Genomic DNA, 12689 nt, shown 5'->3' with positions numbered 1-12689 from the left:
TTTTTAGGCGAGTGCTCTACAAGTGAAGCGAGCGGTATAATTTTTTTTAAATTGTGCGATTTAGAATTTATGTGCATGTTATAACTGGGTTACTTCATAGAAAAACGAGGAGAAACATGCTCTAATTATGCATATAATTTGATTTATTGGTGCCTGTACCATACCAGACTTTCTTGTCTCACTGTGGTTTAGTTAATCTTGATTATTTTCTTCAAATAAGCTTTGTCTGCGTGAATTTTCATTTAAATCTATACATGTATATATACATATATATTAAGGAAGCATAGCAGATGCTGTTTTACAAGAGGAATTATGTTAATTAGGTAAATGACATATGTTGAATAGAATTAAAATATGTGTGTGTATCAAAAAAATGCCCCTGAAAGATATTAAATATTTTTTGATATAGTTGTTTTCATTATATGGTAATTAGATATAAGAAGATGTGGTATGAGTGCCAATGAGACAACTCTCCATCCAAGTCACATTTTATAAAAGTAAACCATTATAGGTCAAAGTACGGTCTTCAACACGGAGCCTTGGCTCACACCGAACAGCAAGCTATAAAGGGCCCCAAAAATTACTAGTGTAAAACCATTCAAACGGGAAAACCAACGGTCTAATCTATATAAAAAACGAGAAACGAGAAACACTTATGAACCACATCAACAAACGACAACTACTGAACATCAGATTGTTTATTGGCTGCTTGACATCCAGTTGGAACTATTTATCCATATTTAGGATCAACATAATAAGTGAGGTGAATATTTCTTGCTTTGTACTAAAACAAAATCATGAGTAAGATAGTTATATTGGTATGCATGTAGATTTCAATGTATTAAAATATTCCCTTAAAATACCCAGTGTATATAAAGTGCGAATCCAGTTAGTTCATTTTCACTGTTGTATGCGAGTATGTCTATTGTAGAATAAAGGATGATTGGAAAAACTGCGTTTGTTTACTTTTTGAAAATACAAAATAATAGATTTGAATGTATGTTTTAACAGAATTTCATTAGAATTTAATGTATAATAACAGGATTAAAATCCAAAAAAGTGTTATTTAAGCAGCAGAATCCATAATATTGATTACTGAATGCAATTTATTTTAACTATAGATGCGATGAATTATCACTGTAAGTGCAATCATTTCTGATCTGGAATTTTTGGAAGTGCGATGAATTTTCATTGTCGTTTTATATGATTATTCGACATACAACAACTGAAAATAGTTTTTAAATGACTTTAACATTGATGATATTTACAATTTGAAATGCAAGCTAGTCGTAGATGTTTACTTGAATATACACGGGTATAACCACGTTCATATCATGAATATTCAAATATTGTTGGTGAGTTTGCTATTAGCTTGTCATGGATCCGAAAATTTACTGGAGCAGAACATCCATGAATATAACGTTTTTCTACGACGAATTTTCTTTGAAAAGTTTTATAACTCGCTTAAAAAAGCTTTGAACATTTGTCACGCCGTGTCATACATATTTCTATCGAATTGATAGGCTTTTGCACAACGAACAGTACAAGAATGTACAACAAACGGTACTAAAGAAAGAAAACAAACTACAAAGAGAATGAATCGTACAGTGTCAAAATTCTGAGGTCAGTTTTTCAAGTAAATGTCTTCAAATAAAATTAAAACAACGGGTTTCTCATTCGTATAATGTATTTTAACAACAACAAAGCACAAAATACACGGTCGCATTAAGTGAAAGAGCCAACCGACTATGCTCTATTTGTAGTTTAATCAGTTTCAGTTACACATAGATGGATTTCTATGGTTAGAAGATAGAATCGGCTGTAAAAATGGACAATGATAGACTAACGAAAACGCTTTTTCTTTGGAACTACAATGTATAATAAATCGGGCTAGTCGAGCTCTCAGATGAAGGAAATTTTTCACAAAGTGGACATAGACAGTTGCTATGAATATGTAAATGTATGCAACATTGAACTTTTTAAAACAAAGATTATGAAATACTGTGAAAACGATTGGACTGGTAAAATCGCTAATATCCCCAAATTAAGGACTTACATTACGATTAAACAGAAGTACGAGACTGAACTTTACGTCAAAATGAACACCAAGAAACAAGAACGATCAGTTATGGCAGAATTTCGCTGTGGAATACTACCTTTGCGCATTGAAACTGGGCGATTTAGAAATGAGGCTCCTGATGAACGATTTTGCACTTTCTGCGATGACGGATCTGTCGAAGATGAAAAACATTTCTTGTTGTACTGTAAAGCTTACCATAATTTAAGACACTTGTTATTTGAATCAGTGAACCTTGATAGTAATTTTATTGATAACAGAACATTTGCTAATTTGATGACACTTCATCAAAGACAAACTGCCAAATATTTAAATTTATTTTTCTGTAAAAGGAAGGAATTTCTTTTTAAGTAACAATCTCACATTGCGTATTGAAAATTTGAATATTAGGTTTAAAGTTACTTATAGGTCCAACGGTGTGTAAATTTATTTAAATATTGTATTCTTATTATGTAATATTATCTACGCTACACATGTCACTATAATAAATGATATCACTTACTTACTTAGTTACATAGTGTTTGTTTCGCGATGTTTACAAGTAATTCACAGACCTGTCTATTTAAAATAGTCACATGGTGTTCATGTAATATAAATGATATACAATGCTGCCAGGAGCAGTAAACTTTGTTTTCATAAACATTGAATACTTAACTGAACAGTTAGTCAATTAGTCTTTGGTGTAAATATAAGAACGGTATATCTACCAACATTGCTTCGCGATGTAGCGATTAACGTCTGGAATCAACTGTACGGCGGTTATACCCCGTGGTACCATTTAAACATGTAACAATAAACTGCTTTCAATATTTCTTTGTATTCTCACAATTGCGCATTGGCTTATTTGTAACTCCGACTTATAAGAAATTCAAGCATATTTAAGGTGACTCGACTGTTGCTCGAACTTTCTTTACTGTACAAGATTTATACACAATGGCATGATAAATATCAATTATCCAGTCACCCAAGCGTCAATTGTTTGTGCAAGATGAAAACGTTTCCACTCATTCAATCGTGAATTGAAGATCGTTTTGTGAATGCTCTGTGTTATCTCAAATGCATCCATTAGAGCTATTTTCCTAACGCTTGTAGTTTAAAGGTTTGGGTGGCTTGCTTGCTTTGTTTGTATAAACGTTTGCTCAATCTTAATTACAATGCTTAGGCAACATTTACACAATCAAGGCCAACCACACCTTTTAACTACAAAAATAGGAAATTAGCTCTTATGACGTTTAATTTATTAGTATGCGATGTAGATTTAGACCGAAACAGAAACTTTGCTTTTTCGGTGACGTGGATTGGCTTAACTGTCAAAGATATATGTATTTAATGATGACGTGTCATAGGAAAGAATAAATTTTATCCTACATATAGATCAGGACAAATTATTTGAGAAAATAAAATTGACTATATCAGGGACAGTCTATACTAACTTAGTAGTATAGAAAGTTCCTGACTATATTAGCAATAAATACCACGTTTAAGGAATTTATTGATATATTACCTCAGACTTTCACTCACTAAGTATGCATATATAATCAATCCTTCTGACTTCATAAATTTTGTTAGCGAGTCGGCTGAATTAAGACTTTATATAATGAAAATTAATTAATTCCCTTCTGTGAAAATGCATCGCATATACAATAGAAATGAATCGCCCTACAGTGAAAATGAAAGTCTAGTATCATTATTAGACAGTAAACATGAATCGCATAACGAAAACAGCATAGTGGAATTTGATTCAATATCAACAAGCTGAATAACAAAACCTGTTTTAAGTAAAACAACATTAATAATTATGTTAAAAGGTACATTTTTTTCTGAAAATGAAACTTAACTGTTTACTTTTAAATCTCTTGCACGCTCTGTTCGTGAACTATTCTTAATATTTATCTATTTGTGTATCAATTTTGCACCTGGATGGCTGTAGGCGCGATGAAAACCCGTCCGCATCTCATACCTATATCATGAATTTATAAAAACAGTACACATTATATATTATATCTTATTTTATTCAAAAATTTTGAATTTGTCGTCTGTTTATTTATCATTCTACATCAGAAATTCATCACGGATACAGTAAAAATGACATTATAGGATTCGCACATTACATACACTGATACCTGTCACCACATTCATTATTCTGACTGAGCAAAATACTCTTTCCTTTTGCTACTAAAAGCTGCAATGCATTTAAAACTCTTTAGCTTGACTGGAAGTGGTTGGACCAATTACACATCCCTAATTATTATGAACATGCCAATCACAATACAACCACCTTGATATCGAACGTTGGAACTCTATTAAATTTCCCCTTACAAAAAAGTTCTGCTTGCATGCCAAAAGACTAACATGGGGATATGGGGTTGAGTCAAAATAAGATAATTCTGTGATTTTTTAAAAAGTTTATGAGAATTCACAATTAATTTCATCCAAGATAGATATGTTTATGCCTGTTGAAACAAGGATCGGGGATGACTATGGTTCTAACAAATATTGATGTGATTGAATTTGTGGTCATTTAACGAAAGATTTTTAATTTTTGCCTCCTAGGACAGGCCTTCAAAGGTAAAACGAGATGCATTTCGGATAACTGTGTGTTCAATAACTACTTGTCCAAGGCAATGAGCTGACACAACTGCATGTTCGCATCCCGAATTTTGACCTTTTATTTACAAATCGATTTATTCACACGTTCGTTTGAATCGATCGGAGCAATATATGCAATAGAAAAACGTCTAAGTGAAAAAAAAATTTCAAGGAGAAAATGATTTTGGAGTGGCATGCGGACCTAAAATTTGCGGAAGCGGTAATTAGTTTTTTTTTATTGAGAAGTCAATTTCTCCAAAACAGGAGCGGGAAAATCCAAAGAACTAGGAATCAAATTGGTACGGCCTAACAATGTATCTTTACGATTCAACAACAATTTGGTGGCATTATATTTTCTATCTTATCTCTTTACTTTTTGTCGAGCCTGCGACTTTTGTCGCAAAAGCGAGACATAGCGATCCTACATTCCGTCGGCGTCGTCGTCGTCGTCGGTGTCGTCCACAAATATTCACTCTGTGGTTAAAGTTTTTGAAATTTTAATAACTTTCTTAAACTATCCTGCATTTCAACCAAAATTGGACAGAAGCTTGTTTATGATCATAAGATAGTATCCAGAAGTAAATTTTGTAAAAAAAAATCCTGTTTATCCGTATTTTACTCATAAATGGACTTAATTTTTCTGCCAGTTAACATTACATTCAATCTGTGGTAAAAGTTTTTTTCAAATTTAAATAACTTTCTTAAACTATCCTAGATTTGTACCAAACTTGGACAGAAGCTTGTTTATAATCATAAGATAGTATCCAGAAGAAAATTTTGTAAAAAAAAATCATGTTTATCCGTATTTTACTCATATATGGACTTAGTTTTTCTGCCAGTTAACATAACATGCACTCTGTGGTTAAAGTTTTTCAATTTTTAATATCTTTCTTAAACTATCCTGGATTTGTACCACACTTGGACAGAAGCTTGTTTATGATCAAAAGCTAGTATCTAGAAGGAAATCTTGTAAAAATTTATTTCCTGTTTTTCCGTATATTACTTATGAATGGACTTAGTTTTATTCCAGTTAACATTAAGTACAGTCTGCAGCTAAAGTTTTTAAAACATTTATTAGATTCATAAACCTTCTTGGATTTTGACCAAAATTGAACAGAACTTCTTACAATCAAAAGATAGTATCTAGAGGAAATTTTTTAAAATTTTCCCCCATTTTTGTTGAACCTGCGACTAACAGCAAAAGTAGGCGAGACACTGGGTTCCGCGCATTCAGTATATCAATTCGGCGAAACAGACATTCCGGTCAGATATGGGATTTACATGCAAATCCCTCAAAAAAATTACGCCCGTTTTTTATTCACCATGTTCATTTAATGCTGAATAATTTTGTTGGATTTTATTTTTCTTATTTCAAAAGGGGACACGGTAATTGTTTTCAATACAGATACGGCGAGAAGTTTTGTTTAAGGCAAAAACCAGGGTTAAAATTGTTTCTCTAAAATATCTCAGACTGCCCTATCAAATCAAATGGTCCGTACCTTAGACTTTAAATCTTTCTAGAGCTTACTGACTGGGGATCATTATTCAGCAATGTTATTAAATGGCTGTGGCGTGTGGGGTTACACATATTTTCGTAGGTGAATAATATTGCTTTGGAACTTTTTTTTCATGAGCGTGTAATAGAGTATTACTTTCTGTTGAGTGGAATTGTGAGATAGAAGTCAACACGTTCTTGCTCAATCCTTTGTCGCGTTGAAGGCGTCATGCTTGTCATCTTCCGCCTAAGCAATGTGTTACTGTAATTTGAATTTCAAAGTGCATGACTGAGTGTCGTTTTTTCGACGTACTGATCAACTCCACCGTAGCGAATCACATGCCTTCAACATAATCAATAATATATTACAGTAAATACGAGCGAAAAATATCTTTATAAGTAAAGAATTGTCGCATAAAAATACACTGCTGGGAAATGGCAAAGTTCACTAAGTCTATTCTGATTAATAATTTTTACAAAAAAAAAGTTCAAGCAAAAAGGGGGGGGGGGAGGGGGCGTACGCTCTCTACGCCCCCTCTGGATCCGCAACTGCCGCGGAACCCTTACGAATTTTTATTACTTTTATTCACATTTACATATTTATATATTTAAAAGGTAGGTTAATGACCTCAAAAAAATGTAAATAGACATAATATGACAGTTGTATCGATTTGTTTATATGTATATACGCTCAATGAACATGAAAAGAAATTTACCTGGTTGGTACGGTTTGTTGCTAGATAAACAAATAATATAAATTTGAGGGTTTCTTTTTTCATCATCTGCAGAAATTCAACTCTTCCTCGGATTCAAATCATCGTGCAAATTAAGTAAGTTAATTAAAATGTACCCGTATTTTGTACCATACTTAATTATCATGCATCATTTTAAATAGCAATATTACGATCGAAGATAACAACGTTTTTCTTCCTTGTAAGACCTGCTCTTTCATGTTTTAGGTTTATTCTAAACTTTAGTTTCTACAAGTGGAATGTAATCTGTAACCTAGCTCAAATATTGACTCCCTTCTGCCCTAATCATTAATATTAAAATAAAATGTACAATTATGACTCTTCTACTGTTAAAAGTTTTGTATGAGATATATCCCTTAATGACTCACGTCTCAACAACAAAAAATTGCATGTAATTTCAATACACGATGAAGCACTTTCGCGTTAGTATATCCTGTTTTTGCATTTGACTGACACGACTATGTCAGATTTATACCAACATTATTGAAAGGGAACATGCAATCAACTGTTAGATATATGTTAGACTCTTTTCAAAAGATTCGGACTTCAATACGAATGGTTTGCTTGCCTATCAAAAATTGTTTTTAGGTCTAAGATCGAACTATAAAATATCAGAAGCATAGTGGTGTATGAAGACAACACCCTGTAAACGAAAATGTAAAATACCGAACTCGAGGGTATTTCGCTGTCTTAAGCAAAACCTTTGATGAGGTCCATAAAGTTGATTAACATATACATGTACAGCTTAAAAAAAGTAAGTCGAGAGAAACAGGCAACACCATGGCAAAAATCGAGAAAGGCCGAGACTATAAACTGTCTACACATATACTACATAGAAAACTATTATGATAGACTGAACAACACAAACCGCACCATGTATTAGGTTTTTGGTTTTGAAATATTTTGGCCTCGAGCATCACTGAAGAGATATTAACTGTGGAAATGCGCATCTGGTGCAGTAAAATTTATTATTCAAAATCTGAAATTATAACTACAAAATGTACCTTATTACACAGAAAGTTAGTGTTGATCTTGCATTACCTTTACACTACGTAGATAAATAGATAAAGACGATTGCTTACAATTTTTCTTTGATAAACATTTTTTTTCTGTTTCTTTCGATCCTTTTAAATACATACACACATTTTAATTCTAACACTGTTTTTTTTATCTATTAGACGACTTCAAAACATTTTAAGTGTTAACCTGGTGTAATGTATGATGTTAATTATCCAGTGTATGGGAATATTATTTAAGGTTTGTCAAATAGTGTTAACATTCATTTGCAAATCCCTTTCCGGAAAATGTTTTGTTTTACTATTGTATCATACATATACATAGTTAGATATATTTGCGACATCTGAAATAACGACCGTTTTCTCAAAAATGCTAAATCAAAACTTCAAGGTAGTCCTGTAGAAATGCTAACGTTCCACCCCTGTAAATTCCTATTTTATTTATAGCCCCAACCGTGCCAGTCTTATAATAAAAGTAAAATGCCGATGCGCAAACAGGGATTGGGACCAAAAAAAGTCAAAAACGCCTTTAGTGGGGTAGAAAATTTACATGACCGATGGATCACGAATTTGGTGGTGTCTTTTGGTTAGAAAAAAACAAATACCAACCCACTATTCCATGATGTCTAATCACTAAGGTCTTGATAAGTCTTTAACACGGATTTTTAGAGAAAGTAACACGACGAGTGGTACATGTGGACCAGGATCTGCTAACCCTTCTTGAGAACCTTACATCCTCTCCCCCATGTTTTGGAAAATGTCTTATTCTAATGTAAGCGTGTCGGTCTTGTGCAAAACAATGTTCATATCATATCACATTCACATATTCCGGTCCATTTCTACAGTTTGTTCTAATGTTGGGATGGTACACCACTGTCCCAGGTTAGGACAAGGTTGAGCGTTCACAAGCATGTTCACCTCTGCCACATTTCTTTAGGTGGCTGTCCTCGTTTTTATCAACATTTGAATCAGCGTGTGATACAATAATAACACGAGATCGATTTTTAAGTAGCAACGCATTGATACACCCAACAGAGCTAAACGAACGCCCCTATTTAAAAAATGATTTTTCTACCGGAAAGAAAAAGTCCATGTGACCATATTTCTATACCTTAGTAGACTCTTTTGAGTTTGATATCTTGAGGCAACCATATGATGACAATGTATCTTTAATAAAAAAAAAATCGAAGAAGGTACACAATTTACTGAGAAACAACATATAGAAAATAGGATAATGCAAACATCGAAGCAAGGATCGAAGCTGGCTCGGGAAAGTCCCTGTAAACGACAGCCTTCCGTTTACCGGAAAGTGTATTATACTACAAGACTAAGATAATCCCTCTAAATACAAAAACAACCACTAAATCGGAATATTTAAGCATATGTACACAGCAAATATCCGTTGATGTTAACAGATGTGCTAGTAATTTGTAAGGCATTGTGATCTCTGTTACAATACGATACTTTCATCTTAAATGTTTGGTGGTTGAAATGAAAATTTCAGTAGTCCGACTGAGTAATTCAGTACTGGCTTAAAAATAATTAGGATATCTTTTATTGAAATTTGCTGTTTTTAAAATAAGAAATGTATCTGCTGCATGCATTATATATATGATAGATCTGATTCCGTTTTTCGGTTTAGGCTGTTTGGTTTTATCATCACTTCATCGTTTAACGTATTTGGTTTTATATTTCAAATATTTTGGACGGAAATAACATCAATTGTTTAAATGCGCATCTGGTGCAGTATATTTAATACTGTAAATCTTATTACTTTATTTGGGATTACTGGCATAAAATGATGAGAGAGGACTTTAAAAAAAAAAATGAGATTGAGACACATCTAAATCAAAATCGATAATTTAAACAAATTTTTAAACCTCAAGAAATGAAAAACTAAACCGTATCAGCATTTTTGTTTCAGATTGAAAATAGTCGTTGACGACACGTTTAGCAAACTTCCTCACCCCTAGCCTCTTACATATGTTCAGACTGTCTGAAGCAGAACTAGCTCTTTTTAGTTAGAACTCCATGGCATCCTTTTGCAAGACATTAAAGAATGAAAACAAAGATTTATAGATTTCATGTGTTCGAAGCACTTTCCTGGATTTACCTTCATTAGGAACGCTCAATGCCGAATATTTTAAAGCCAAGGATGTACAAGAAGCGAAACAGTTGAAAAGCTGTATGACCAAAAAGGACCTGAAAATAATAGCAAAAATTGTGAAAAAAGCAAAGATATATATGACGAAGAAAAGAAATTAAAAAAAAAGTAAACATCGGCAATATAGACATTAGTACGGTACAGTAACATGTCACTTGATTGAGACCGAACATGCATCCTTGTAATAAACGTATCATCTTTATCATTTATAAAATGTTTCCTTATCGTTCTTAGCACTGAGTTCAGTAAAATCATCATTAAATTTGTCTATTTTTTCCAGGCCAGTGAAAATGGCAACAGTAAGAATACATATGTCTAAACCAGAAGAAGAACTTGCGGACACATCGTCCTTTATGGAAAAATTGAAAAATCGTCGCACTAATAGTTCAGAGAGCACCATAGCGTTCAAACAATTTTGCCGTATTTTGTTTGCCTTTCAGTCCACGACACAGTTGTATGTTTTCTTGGTTTATATTCTGCCTCGACTTTTTGAAGATGGATGGGGTCAGTATTGGATGAAGGTATTAGCTGTTTTTCTTGACCTGGAATGGTTAATGAACTATTTTTGCACAGTATTGTATAGTACTGACTTTCAAAAGACTCGTGACAATCCGACAGTTCACACGAAAGAAAGGTGGGAAAATCCACCGGAATATTTCGAATCGTATGCTTCCGAAAATACTTTATCGAATGGATATGCGACGGAAGTGATGAGTAATCAACACAACGATGGTGAACTACCTTGGACGTTTTGTGACAAGTGTCAATTATATGTACCGCCTAGAACACGTCACTGTAACATTTGTAAAAAGTGCATTTTAAAACGTGATCACCATTGTTACTTTGCTGGAACATGTATCGGTTTTAAAAATCAACGTTATTTTTACGTGTGGTCATTTTATTCAATTTGGGTTGGATCTTTGGGTTTTTATTTTACTGTGCAGTATTTAAAAGAGTTTTATACCCCATACTCATGGATGGATTTTATTCCTGTCGTTGCATTTTATCGATGGCTTTCTGGAACAGAGAATATAAGCTTTCATATAGTGCTTCTAGTTTTGCATTTATATCTTGAATGTATGTGTGCCATTTTTGGAATGATATATTTTAGTGGACAAACACTGTTCGTAGCCAGTAATATGACAATGTATGAATTTGTAAAGAAAATAAACGTTAAATCGAAGAACAGTTTTAACCAAAATTACCGTTCTGTATTTGGAGATTTCTGGGCACTGAATTTCTTGTTTCCAATGACAATTTTATTCAAGCAAAGAGAAAATGGCGTAACATGGGATGGCTTGATAATTGATTATAACAGTAATCATAAATAAATTATAAAGCTTCTATCCATTCCGTTTTTGAAATTAATTAAAAAATACCCATGAAATGAAATAAGGATAAACGTAAAATAGATCGCAGCTGATTACCACAAGTTAACCAAAATGGCTTGAGTTTATCATACGGTCTTCAGTGATTAAAGTTTTCCAATAATGGTTGTACAGCAAGATTTTATCTTATGTCTTTCCAGACAAAATTTTAATAATTTCTACAGAAACGACAAAATACTTGAAACAAGTTACAAAAAACACGAAGAGACCGCAAAATGCTAATAAGATTGATCTCTTGGTACATGAACATAGTAAGCCTGCTTTAGAAGTAAACTAGTTTGGTAAAACGTAAATTACATTGAAGATGTTGTGTATTGAAAGATATTAAAAAAATTTGTCTACATGGTACAACCTTCGACTATTTTGTGCTGTTGTTTAGTTTTATAACAATAACAAGTATAACTATTTCTGGTTATAATCATTGATGTAACACAATAAAATCTAAGTTAATTAAAAAGTCTAAAATTTTCATAATAATTGACAGGGAATTGATAACTACTAAACATTGCAGTTAAAGTAATACATCCAAGAAAGGGGGACACATCGTTTCATTTATAATTTCAGTCAAAATTCAGACTTTTTCGAAAAAGGTTTGCTTACGAGTATAAACAATTTCGAATCACATTGAATTAAAAAAAAAGTTTTTTATGTATATTTTAATAGAATAAAAAAATCGTTTTTCACCCACTTTTGCTAAACTTCTTAATTTCATTGACGAAAAATAGATCACCTCTTTACAGATATGAAATAAATATAAATGTGTCTAGACTTCTGTTATTGGATATTGACAAATATTTATAAAACGTAAATATTCGTCGTTGTTTTACTTTTCTACTTAAATCAGAGTTAAATTCCTTGGTCGTTTACAAAACAATCATGTACACTAGTAGGTGATGTGGATAATCATTGGATTTGTATTGACTAATTTGATTTGAAATTTGGAAAGTCCATTGTATAATTGTCAGTGACGTGGTAGAAGTCCATATCAGGAAGCATTGCATATATACATGCATGTGTCCTCATTCTATATAATATAAAGAACGCTTAATCATTATATACAATATTTTGCCTGGTTTGAGATAATCTACATTTGCTAGAAGAGGCATCCCTTAGTTAGTTATAAGGTCAGTTATTATTCCTTTTTTAATACATATTATGTATTCAAACGTAAAAAATAATGTTTATAATAAATGTGTTGATTCAAGCTT

General features: G+C 32.6%; 1 protein-coding gene across 1 annotated transcript; it reads left to right on the top strand.

Moving 5' to 3' along the window:
• The first annotated feature begins 6866 nt into the window (after positions 1-6866).
• Positions 6867-12689, top strand: LOC127735948 (palmitoyltransferase ZDHHC22-like). Its single transcript, XM_052246402.1, has 2 exons — positions 6867-6991; positions 10374-12689. The coding sequence occupies exon 2, from the start codon at positions 10384-10386 to the stop codon at positions 11422-11424; it is 1041 nt and encodes a 346-aa protein (XP_052102362.1). The 5' UTR covers positions 6867-6991; positions 10374-10383; the 3' UTR covers positions 11425-12689.

The sequence above is a fragment of the Mytilus californianus genome, unplaced genomic scaffold, assembly GCF_021869535.1.
Source record: "Mytilus californianus isolate M0D057914Y unplaced genomic scaffold, xbMytCali1.0.p SCAF_3, whole genome shotgun sequence".
NCBI classification, from domain to species: domain Eukaryota; kingdom Metazoa; phylum Mollusca; class Bivalvia; order Mytilida; family Mytilidae; genus Mytilus; species Mytilus californianus.
The sequence above is the reverse complement of the archived record's forward strand: the minus strand, read 5'-3'. Positions and strand labels throughout refer to the sequence as shown.

Excerpts from the sequence above, each read along its gene's own strand:
- LOC127735948 (XM_052246402.1), top strand. The coding sequence starts at position 10,384 with ATGGCAACAGTAAGAATACATATGTCTAAACCAGAAGAAGAACTTGCG.